General features: G+C 40.7%; 1 protein-coding gene across 1 annotated transcript in view; it reads right to left on the reverse strand.

Annotated features, from left to right (window-relative positions):
• Nucleotides 1-11,680: 11,680 nt before the first annotated feature.
• LOC128473668 (uncharacterized) overlaps nucleotides 11,681-12,708 on the reverse strand; it is a 140,838-nt gene continuing 139,810 nt past the window's right edge. The window contains exon 6 of the mRNA XM_053455919.1: nucleotides 11,681-11,738. Within this exon, the coding sequence (XP_053311894.1) occupies nucleotides 11,681-11,738 (58 nt within the window). The remainder of the gene's footprint in view (nucleotides 11,739-12,708) is intronic.

The raw sequence follows: 12,708 nt of genomic DNA on the forward strand, positions 1-12,708 counted from the left end.
CCTCATATGTCTGGTATTTATTTTGGTAATTACTGGGCTAAACTGGGTTGCTTGGAGTTTAACCCACAAAAGTGGCCAGAAAAAGCTATACCACTATATATAAAGGTATACAGTGCCCTCCACTAATATTGGCACCCTTGGTTTAAAATGAGCAAAAAATGCTGTGAAAAATTGTGTTTATTGTTTAACCCTAACCTGGATTTTATCAGCCCCAAAACATTAAAAAAGCTACCACCATATTTAACCGTGGGCATGCGGTCCTTTTCCATATGGCTACCTCTCTGTGTGCGCCAAACCCACTACTGGTGTTTATTGGCAAGAAAACTCTTCTATCTGAAGTTGCAGTAGTGTCCGGCGAACTGAAGCCAGTTGAGTTTGTTTTTGGATGAGAGTAGAAACAGACAATATACAGACAATATAGACACACATAATCTTCCAGGTTATTCCATAACATTTCCAATTGACTGGAACTCCTTAATTATTTCACTGGTGGTGGAAGTGGGCATTTTCAGTGCTTGCCATTTTCTTAAAGCCACTTAGAGAAAGTGACGGCAGATAACAACCATTCGGCCCATCCAGTCTGCCCAACATCTTAAAACTGTCCTTAGTTCCTGGCCTTATCTTATATCTAGCTTAACCTTATACCTATCCTATGCTTGCTTAAACACCTTCTCTGTATTAACATCTACCACTTCTGATGGAAGGCTCTTCCATGAAGCCACAGTTAAGAAATATTTTCTGATGTTACTTTTAAACCTTTGCTCCTCTAGCATAAGACTATGTCCTCTTGTTGTGGTAGTATTTCTCCTTTTAAATAAACTCTCTTCCTTTAAATCATATCCTCTGAAATTATTACTCCTAAATCCCTTTCCTCACACGTTGAGGTTAGGACAGTATCAAATATTCTATACTCTGTCCTTGGGTTGTTATGCCCTGGGTGCATTACTTTGCGTTTATCCACATTAAATTCCAGTTGCCACAGCTCTAACTATGTTTCAGGTTTAACTTAATAATTTGCCATTTGGCAAGGAACATCAACCCTGTTGCAAACTTTTGTGTCATCCGCAAAAAGACATACCTTCCCATCAACAATATCACTAATAAAAAATATTTCCCATTTTGTGAAGCTCAACAATCTTTTGCCCCACATCACAGCCATATTTTTTGGTTTTACCCATTATGATCAATGACTAAGGGAATTTGGCCTATGTGTTACCTAATATTTATACCCCTGCCAATATTACTGGAGAGCACTATACCTTTATACAGCAGTATAGCTTTTTCGATACTTTTGGGGCCCAACTATACATATAAGGTGTTTGAAAACAGTGATGCACATCTTTCATATTTTGCCCAGTAACTACCAAAATAAATATAAATACCAGGCATAGGAGGTGTTTCTAAAATCAAGGCAAATACCTAAATAAAGTTAGATTTTTTATTCTACTTACTTTGCACTGGCTATGTATATTTTTTAAAAGAAGCAACTGTGAACACAAATGGGATTTTTTTCCCATTTTGTAGAATTTGTTTTCAATATTAAATGGTTTATGTATATAAGATCCTACTTGTCCTCTAAAAACTCAATATATAATTTGTGGGCATGCACTGAATGAGTTGGTAGGAAATTATAGTTGAATAAAGATGGAATTTTATCTGGTAGTTTTTTGGAAAGCATTGTAAAATAAATGTTGGGGTTAATCACATCCTTTAAAGAAATCTTACCAATTTAATTATGTATTATCAGGGCTAATTTGTCAATGTTTTAACAGCCGAATAAGCATAGGTTGGTCCAATTTAACACGTCTAAATCAGCATATTGAAATATCCACCTCTATTCAGAGGCTTAAATTAATCTATCTCAGCTCATTGAATACCATAGACGGAAATACAACATTTTTAGTTAAAAAAAAAAACAATAACGAATTGATCTCACATAATTGGATAGAACCCATTATCTCAGTTTATTTTAGTTAATAAATATCACTTTAAGCCTCATTATAACATTTAAACCATTCTAATTTACTAGGGCAATGTTTACTTTATTTGACGTTGCTCCCTATTTCCTGTAAGTATGAGATGGTTTACTTTAGTTAGAGAGAAATGCAGAATTTGCTTTTGCAGCTCAGTTATACTGGCCACATATAGCCATAATTGAGTTTGATATTTCCATCAAATCCTTGGACCAACTGCCTAAACTCCACACCAAGAAAAGAAGGGCATGAAATGAATGAACTTGTTGCATGGGATGAAGATTTTGATGTGCCCCACCTACATTTACCAAAGTTTGGTGCGAGGAAGTGCAGACATTTTCTACAGCTTCTTGGGGGAAAACGTCACCGTAAACAAAGACATTCTTTTGGTTCCTTTTAACACGGATTCCTGGGGCTTCGGACAGCACTGGTGCCTTGGTGTAGTCCTTTTTAATACCAGGGAAGTGATAGTCATAGATTCCATGAAGGAAAAAGAAAGAGCTAAAGAAAATTGTGACATATTATTGTCTATTGCAGCTGCTTGTTACCAACTAGCAACATAGTAACATAGTAACATAGTTCATAAGGTTGAAAAAAGACCAAAGTCCATCAAGTTCAACCTATATACATATTGTGTCCCTACCGTGTTGATCCAGAGGAAGGCAAAAAACCCTTATGAAGCAGATGCCAATTGCCCCATACCAGGGGGAAAATTCCTTCCCGACTCCAAATATGGCAATCAGAATAAATCCCTGGATCAACGTTCTGTCCCTATTAATCTAATATCCATAACTTGTAATATTATTGCTTTCAAGAAACACGTCCAGGCTCCTTTTAAACTCTTTTATTGAGTTTACCATTACCACTTCCTCTGGCAGAGAGTTCCATAGTCTCACCGCTCTTACTGTAAAGAACCCCCGTCTGTGCTGGTGTAGAAACCTTCTTTCCTCCAGCCGTAGAGGATGTCCCCTTGTTATAGATACAGTCCTGGGTATAAATAGGTCCTGGGAGTGATTTCTGTACTGCCCCCTTATATATTTATACATAGTTATTAAGTCCCCCCTAAGCCGTCTTTTTTCCAAACTAAATAACCCTAATTCTGATAATCTTTCTGGGTACTGCAGTCCTTCCATTCCCCTTATTACTCTGGTTGCCCGTCTTTGAACCCTCTCCAGTTCCACTATATCTTTCTTGTACACTGGTGCCCAGTACTGTACACAGTATTCCATGTGTGGTCTGACTAGTGACTTGTACAATGGTAGAATTATTTCCTTGTCATGGGCATCCATGCCCCTTTTGATGCACCCCATGATTTTATTTGCCTTAGCAGCAGCTGCCCGACACTGGTCGCTACAGGTAAATTTACTGTTAACCAAGACTCCTAAGTCCTTTTCCATGTCAGTCGTCCCCAGTGTTTTCCCATTTAATACATATTCCCAGCCTGGATTTTTCTTCCCCATGTGCATAACCTTACATTTATCCGTGTTGAACCTCATCTGCCACATCCCAGCCCAAGCCTCCAACCTATGCAGATCCATTTGTAATCGTGCACTGTCCTCTATTGTGTTAACCACGCTACAGAGCTTAGTATCGTCTGCAAAGATTGATACTTTACTATACAATCCCTCTACAAGGTCATTAATAAATATATTAAAAAGAATAGGACCCAAAACTGACCCCTGTGGTACCCCACTAGTAACAGTCACCCACTCAGAGTATGTACCATTAATAACCACCCTCTGTTTCCTATCACTGAGCCATTTACTTACCCACATACACACATTCTCCCCCAGCCCAAGCATTCTCATTTTATGTACCAGCCTTTTATGTGGCACCGTATCAAATGCTTTGGAAAAATCAAGATATACGACATCCAGCGATTCTCCCCGATCCAGTCTTGAGCTCACCTCCTCATAAAAGCTGATCAGGTTAGTTTGACAGGACCGATCCCTTGTAAACCCATGCTGATATGGAGTTATACATTTATTTTCATTGAGATACTCCAAAATAGCATCTCTTAGGAAACCCTCAAACAGTTTACATACAACAGAAGTTAAACTAACAGGCCTATAATTCCCCGGGTCACTTTTTGTCCCCTTTTTGAATATTGGCACAACATTTGCAATGCGCCAGTCCTGGGGAACAGACCCGGTCACTATAGAGTCCTTGAATATTAGAAATAGGGGTCTGTCTATTACATTACTTAACTCCCTTAGAACGCGGGGGTGAATGCCATCTGGACCTGGTGATTTGTCTATTTTGATTTTTTTTAGGCGGCACTGCACTTCTTCCTGGGTTAGACAGGCGACCTGTACTGGGGCATTTATCTCATCCTGCTGTATATTACCTGGCATTTCATTTTCCTCTGTGAATACAGCAGAGAAGAATATATTTAATAGATTCGCTTTTTCCTGATCCCCGTCTATAACGTCTCCCTCATTACTTTTTAAGGGGCCGACGCTTTCATTTTTAACCTTTTTACTATTTATATAGTTAAAGAACATTTTGGGGTTTGTTTTACTCTCTTTGGCAATGAGTCTTTCTGTCGCCACTTTTGCTGCTTTTATCTGATTTTTACATATTTTATTTTTTTCCCGATAGCTTCTTAGTGCTTCCTCACTGCCTTCCTGTTTTAGTAGCTTAAATGCCTTTTTTTGCCATTTATTGCCACCTTTACATTTTTATTTATCCACATTGGTTTTCTCTTGCTCCTGACACTTTTATTCCCATACGGTATGTACTTTTCACAGTGAGAATTTAAGATATTTTGAAAAATCTCCCATTTAGTATCTGTGCTTTTGTTTTTGAGGACATTTTCCCAATTTACAGTGTTAAGGGCTTCTCTTAGTTGATCAAACTTTGCCTTCCTAAAGTTCATAGTTCTTGTGGCTCCTCTAAGAGTTCCCTTATTGAACGACAAGTTATAATGTATTATATTGTGATCACTATTTCCTAGGTGCCCTCTGACCTGCACATTAGTTACTCTGTCAGGTCTGTTGGTTAATATTAAGTCCAGTAGAGCGCCCCCTCTGGTTGGGTCCTGTACCATTTGGGACAGATAATTATCTTTACTTATAGTCAGAAAGCGGTTTCCTTTATGAGATTCCCAGGTCTCGGTTTCCCAGTTTATGTCGGGATAGTTAAAGTCCCCCATAATAACCACCTCATTGTGATTTGCTGCCTTGTTTATTTGCTTTAATAATTGATCTTCTGCTGCTTCAATTATATTTGGTGGCTTATAGCAAACCCCGATCAGTATTTTATTATTTTTCTTTCCATATATTTCTACCCATAATGACTCCACATCATCATTTCCCTCACATATATTCTCCCGCAGTGTGGCCTTTAGGCTGGACTTTACATAAAGGCAAACTCCTCCCCCTTTTCGTTTTTTTCGATCCTTCCTGAATAGACTATAACCCTGTATGTTAACCGCCCAGTCATAGCTATCATCCAACCATGTCTCTGTTATACCCACTATGTCATAATTTTCTGCAGACATTATTAACTCCAGTTCGCCAGTTTTATTGGTCAGACTTCTGGCATTAGTAAGCATACAATTTAGAGGTGTATGGTTTTTTCTCCTATCAAGCCTATCCCTATTAACTATTCTAACCCCTCCCTCCGCTCCACCCCCAGGTACATTTATATGCCCCAGCTCTCTATCTATACTATCTTCCCCTTCTATATTGTAGTTTCCCTCCCCCCCTTTCCCTAGTTTAAACACTCCTCCACCCTTCTGGCCATCTTCTCCCCGAGTACAGCTGCACCCTCCCCATTGAGGTGCAGCCCGTCCCTACCGTAGAGCCTGTATCCGACAGAGAAGTCGGCCCAGTTCTCCATGAACCCAAACCCCTCCTTCCTACACCAGCTTCTGAGCCACTTGTTTAGCTCCCTAATCTCCCGCTGCCTCTCTGGTGTGGCACGTGGTACAGGTAATATTTCAGAAAATACTACCTTGGAGGTCCTTGCCTTGAGCTTGCTACCTAAGTCCCTGAAATCATTTTTAAGGACACTCCGCCTACCTCTTACTTTGTCATTGGTGCCAATGTGCACCATGACAGCTGGGTCTTCTCCAGCCCCTCCCAGTAATCTGTCAACCCGATCCGCGATGTGCCGAACTCGAGCGCCAGGCAGACAACACACTGTTCGGCGATCCCGGTCTTTGTGACAGATTGCCCTGTCTGTCCCCCTAATAATAGAGTCCCCTACTACCAGCACCTGTCTGGCCTGCCCTGTGCTCGTCCTTCCCTCCTTACTGGAGCAGACACCGCTCTGGAGGTCAGAGGCAGTGACTTGCTGCAGTATTGCTAACTCTGAACTAACATCCCCCTCATCTGCCAACCGGGCAAACTTGTTGGGGTGTGCTAGATCAGGACTAGCCTCCCTGGCGCTTTTCCCCCTACCCCGCCTTCTAACTGTAACCCAGCTAGCTGCCTGACTGTCCTGTACCTCCATCCCGCTATCCTCCCCCACCTCTACCCGCGAGAGAGCTTGCTCAGTGAGCAGCAGACTCCTCTCCAAGTTGTCAATAGATCTCAGTGTTGCCAGTTGCTCCTCTAGACTCAGGATTTGTGCTTCCAAATGAGCAACCTGCACACATCTCGCACAGCAATATGCACCCTCGAAGCGCTGATCAAGGATTGCATACATTGAGCAAGATGTACACCTGACCGCATTGTCAAACATGGAGGACATCTTGGCAATGGGGATAGCTCAAATAACTAGCAAAAACAGACAGTAAGGTGCAAAATATATATAAATATATATGGAATAACAAGGATGTATACTTTCCCCTCCTTTTTGCTTTTTAACTCCTTCTTTGCTTGTAACTCCTCACTTAGAGATGTCACTTAGGAGATTCGCCCCAGCTCAGGATTCGCTTGTGTGTCCAAGCTAAATGCAACTGCAAAAAGCCAAGCAGAACTCACAGGACCAGCAAATAAGGGTAATAAAGTCTAAGCAAGAAACCGGACGTATGGCCAAATAAAATACAGGTAATAAGTCTTTTGGCAGAGAGCCCGCTTGGAAGGGCACGAAAGGCAGAGAGCCCGCTTGGAAGGGCACGGAGCCCACTTGGAAGGGTATGAAAGGCACAGAGCCCACTTGGAAGGGTACGAAAGGCAAGGAGCCCACTTGGAAGGGTACGAAAGGCACGGAGCCCACTTGGAAGGACATAAAGCAGGGAATCCCCTTGATCAGGACACAAAGCAGGTAACCAGGAACGGTACAGGTGCAGAGCCACAGCAGAAAGGTCCACAGACTTCAATACAAAGGCCCTCCGATGGACATTAATGCAATACTGTCATTCCATAGAAACCAGCTATAATCCCATTTAATATGAGTTTTAGATCCTATACACAAGGGGGAAAAACAAACAGCACACCTGATGTGGGTGTCAGTGTGGCAGAGCCTGTCCTGGTGTGTGCATGTTTGGGTGTCGGTATGGCAGAGCCTGTCCTGGTGTCTGTGTTGTTTGACTCTCTGTGTGGCAGAGCCTGTCCTGGTGTATGTGTCTGGGTATCGCTGTGGCAGAGCCTGTCCTGGTGTGTGTGTTTTGGTGTTGGTGTGGCAGAGCCTGTCCTGGTGTGTGTGTTTGGGTGTCGGTGTGGCAGAGCCTGTCCTGGTGTGTGTGTCTGGGTGTCCGTGTGGCAGAGCCTGTACTGGTGTCAGGGCGGGCTGTTTGGGGACAAAATTGTCTCACTCTGGACTGTAATTTGTTAATGTTATCTGGGTGCTAGTCGGGTTCTATAAGGGCAGTGTGGACACCAGGGCTGGCTTTGGGGTGTGCATCCTATGACCTGTGCCTGTAATTTATGCTATGTTTCCATACATTATTTATGTATTCCTGCAAATACAGGGTTTGTTTGTCTTATTTAGTTGATCTATACCAGCACGTGCTGTTTACATGTGGTGTTTATTTGATCTATACCTGAACTACAGGGGGTAAGTAAAAGAGAGGTATGGCTTAGTGAATGAGGCACAAAGGGACTCTGGGGGTGATTACAGTGGAGAGGATCTCTCAATGTCACAGTAATCTGCAGTCAGTATGGCAAATATTTTTTGGTGTGGGAGCGGAGTGATTGCATGCTAGGGAGTGTGGAGCAGGGCCCAAGGAAATGGGTCCAGTCTTTCAATATTTAAAAAATTAGCTGTTTTTTTTCATGTATTTAATGTACATTGTTTTTACCAGTGTTTCAAGTGATATATTATTGTACTTGTTTGCAAAAAAGATGGGGATAAAGTGGAGAAGGGGATAGTGAGGAAAGAGGTATGTGATCGGGAGAAAGAAGGGGGGTATCTGATAGGGAAAAATGCTACCCCCCCAGATTTTTAGGGGTTCCTACGCCCATGCTGCTGTGTGTGTATTTAGTCATCTTTTTCCTGGCACTTTACTTTCTGTAGGAATAATTTGAACTACATCATTTTTACTTATCCCGAGAGAAAACACCCTCTTGAAGTTGTAGTAACTTCAGTGAACAAAACGTTCTAGGCCCTCAAATCAGTGAGCAGAAAAGTAATGGTTTTGTGTTATTTACTCTATTTTAAGTTGCATATTTTATTAAAAAGTATTAGTGGCAGTAAATTGTGGCTTCAGGTGTCCCATGTATGATTTTGACTAGACTAGACACACCATTGCGTTTTTTCTGTATGTTCGTGCTTCCTCCTACATATACTCTGTGGTCGGGCCCCGAGGTGTTGATTTTTACAAAGCTTGATTGATCCATACACACTGTGAGTGCATAAATATATTCACCATAGGATCATTTGTGTCTACTACTATACCATCATAGTTTTCTTTTTATTTTTTACCACAGTACTGTTATGTGTTTGGACACGCCAGACTAGATGTACACTTACAGTTAGCAAAGATGTCTCATGCCTGTAGATGCTAAAGTCTTGTGAAGACTTACAGAAAACGTTTGACCTCTGTCATTGCCAACAAAGGGTATATAACAAAGTATTGATATGAACTTTTGTTATTGACCAAATACTTATTTTCCACCATAATTTGCAAATAAATTCTTTAAAAATCAGACAGTGTGATTTCCTGTATTCTTTCCCCCCATTCTGTCTCTCATAGTTGAAGTGTACCTATGGTGAAAATTACAGGCCTCTCTCATCTTTTTAAGTGGGAGAACTTGCACAATTGGTGGCTGACTAAATACTTTTTTGCCCCACTGTACATTTAACTTATAAAGAAATTATCTCGCAGTTTCAGAAGCTGTACATATTTTTTTGAATGGAATAAAATGTGACATCTTAGACCATCCACAATGACGTAGATAGTATTACAACCTTCATAATAAGGAAGATCCATTATAAAATCCATGCATATGGATTCCCATGGCCATTGAAGGATGTTGAGATTCATAAGAAGACCTTGTGGTGGTTTACGAACATTTAAAACATGCACAGAGCTCACAAGAGTGGATATAGTTTTCAATATAAGTTTGATATTGAGGCCACCAAAAGTAACGTTGATCGAGGTTAGTGATCTTTCTTACTCCTTGATGTACCACACGTTGCATGTCTTCAGGTATATAGAGAAGATCACCTTTATAGTACAATCCCGCTGTTTTCTAGAGACATTCAAGGATTTGTTCCTTGGATTCAAGAGGAGATTTTTTCAATTGTGATTCCATGGGAATATGATACCAACAAATTTTGATTCAGGGAGTACATCTGGATGGGTTTTGAGAACTGTATCCCTATTTGATAGAGCATCTGGTTTACCATTTTTTACTGGCTGGTCTATAAGAGATATGGAAATCAAAATGTTCAAAAAAGGTACTCCATTAGAATTGCCTGGAGGTAAGGATTTTACTAGATTTTGGATATTGGAGCTTTTTATGATCCATGTGAATGATGAAGGGAAATGTTATGCCCTCTAAGAGATGTCTCTAATTCTATAAAACATATGTAACAATTATTTTTCCTTTTGGCAGGTAATACATTTCTTGAGAAAAAGGCAATGGGATGTTGTGGATCATCTGCAAATTGCATTAGAAGTAGAATCTATTTAGCAGGTTTATTCATTAGCTTTAGTCATAACTAAAAGTCAGAAAAACTCCTACTTTTCTCAATTTTTCACCATATTTTATACTTTTTTTTAATATAGAAAATTAAATGATGCAATCAAAATAATGACATCTAAAGAAAGCTCGTCTTGTTTTATACAATATATAATTTGTGTGGGTACAGTAAATGGGAAAGAAGAAAATTACAGCTAAACTTGAGCACCGTAGAAATGTTAAAACAGCCATTGCCATGAAAGGGTTATTATTATTATTAATTGTTTTATATAGCGCCATCAAATTCCTTAGTGGTGTACAATGGGTGGACAGGACAAAACAAGTAGTATGTAACATAACAATTTGACTTAGAGAAAACAGGTGAGGAGGGCCCTGCTCAAACGATCTTACAATCTAGAGGGATTTAGGGTGTAATAGGTAAAAGTGCCGTCATTAAGGATGGACCAGCCACACTAGTAAAAGTATTGCAGGAGATGGACTAGGAAAGGTGAGCTAAAGAAATATGGGAGGGCATGAGGAGAAGGGGAGATGAGAGCACCACTGACATTGAGGGAAACTGATTGGGGAATCTTAGCATTGGAGGGAAGATGAGAAGTTTGGTTTTAGAGCGATTGAGTTTCAGGAACCGTGCAGACGTCCAGGTAGAGACAGAGGTGAGACAGAAGGAGAGAAATTAGGAGAGGATAGATAGATCTGGATGTCATCATCATACGGGTGGTATTGAAAGCCAAAGAATGCGATTAGTTTGCCAAGTGAGGAAGTGTAGAGAGAGAACAGAAGAGGTCCTAGAACTGAGCCTTGGGATACCCCCACTGAGAGGAGAGGGGAAGTGTTACCGGAGACGCTGAAGGTACGATCAGAGAGGTAGGAAGTGAACCAAGAGAGAGCAGTGTCACAGAGACCAAGAGCATGAAGGGTTTGAAGGAGAAGAGGGTGGTCCACAGTGTCAAAAGCGAGATAAAAGAGATATTGAGATAAAGAGGAGGAGAGAGATAACGAAAGATACGGAGAAAGGAGAGAGGTGAGGAGAAAGGGGAGAGAATAAGTAGAATGGATAACGAGAAGGGTAGAGAAAAAGAGGGGAAGATTTGGGGAAACAAGAGATAAAATTAAATCAGTGAGAGAGAAAGAGAAATGCAAAAGGTGAAAAAATAAAAAGAGGATATATAAAGAGAAAATGTGAATAAAGATAAGGAGAGAGATAAAGAAAATGGAGAGGTAGGGAGTTGAAAAGAATGGGAGATTTAGAGAACGGAGGGAGATAGAAAAAAGGTGAGGTAAAGAGAGAGGGGGAATGTTACAGAGTAAGGAGAGAAAAGAGATGAATAGCTCGAGAGATAAAGAGAATGGTGGGATGAGAAAGAAAACGAGAGCTAAAAAAACAAGAGATTAACCGAAAGGGAAGAGAGAAGAGAGATAGAAAGATAAGGGGAAAGAAGAGGACAGCTAAACAGCCAAGGGAGAAATGGGATAATGTGAAAGGGGATGAGACTCTGAGAGGAGACTACTGTAGGTGCAATCAGGGTGCGAGTAAATCCTGTGAATGCAATCTAAGCAAATCCTGATGGTCCAATATGGGTCCTTGGGCAAATCTTGTTGGTTCAATCCAGGTGTTTAGGCAAGTTGATGAAACATAGAGGGATGATAAACCAATTCATGAGTTTTTTTAGTTTATCTGCAGGTGAAGTTGGAAACATCCTTGGAAACATCAAAGTTGCTGAGCGGAAACCTGTTAAAAAAAAAAAGAATAGACTTGGTCTTTTGGACTAATGGCTAGCCCTTAAAACACTCTCTCCCGATTGGAGGAATGGGGAAAGGCTTTCCCTCTGCCTCTGCTATTTTGTGGAGAAAAGAGAGGCCTATTGGAGTACTTCCGCAAAATATTTATGTAAATATTTTATTATATCTTTTCATGTGATAAATGACACTCTGCTACAATGTGAAGTAGTGAGTGTACAGCCTGTATAACAGTGTAAATTTGCTGTCCCCTCAAAATAACTCAACACACAGCCATTAATGTCGAACACCTTGGCAACAAAAGTGTACTTTTGTGAAATACGGTATATCTTGTAACTTAGATGTCAGGCGTCAACGTTTACAGACCACTGTGCTGAATAGATAAGGAAACCCCCAAGAACATAAGAACAAAATGGTGAAGGACCTCTGTTTAGGGTGCCTGGCCAGCATCATAATTTGGAGGATTTTGGAATGTCCCCACGATGGCTATAAAAAACCCACGGCTGCGACCACAAACTATGAAGCCTCATCTGTGGTGTTTACAAGAACGCACATGGGCAACCCAGGATGGATCCAGGGATTCTTGCGTCCGAGACAAGCAGCTCTTCGAAAAGACTGTTCTGAGGGGTTTCCCAGTCCCTGCTGAGTTGCGAGTTAATCAGCTAGAAGAGTGACAACTACTTGGCTCGGCGATGTATTACTGTATTGACATTTGACACTATAGCATTGATTGCTGTGATATTGATGGATTGCTTAACTTGTTTTACACACACATATACATATATATAAATTTGCATACACAACTATTTTCTACCTGCTGTAGTAAGAGTTCTATATTAAAGTTTTGCTTGATCAAATTGTGTGTTGTGCTGTCATTCCATATCCTCATTGATTGGGCAAAACACCTCACAAATGATGTACTGGATAAATGGGCACAAATTCCCACAGAAACACTCCAGAAT

The sequence above is a fragment of the Spea bombifrons genome, chromosome 2, assembly GCF_027358695.1.
Source record: "Spea bombifrons isolate aSpeBom1 chromosome 2, aSpeBom1.2.pri, whole genome shotgun sequence".
NCBI lineage: Eukaryota > Metazoa > Chordata > Amphibia > Anura > Pelobatidae > Spea > Spea bombifrons.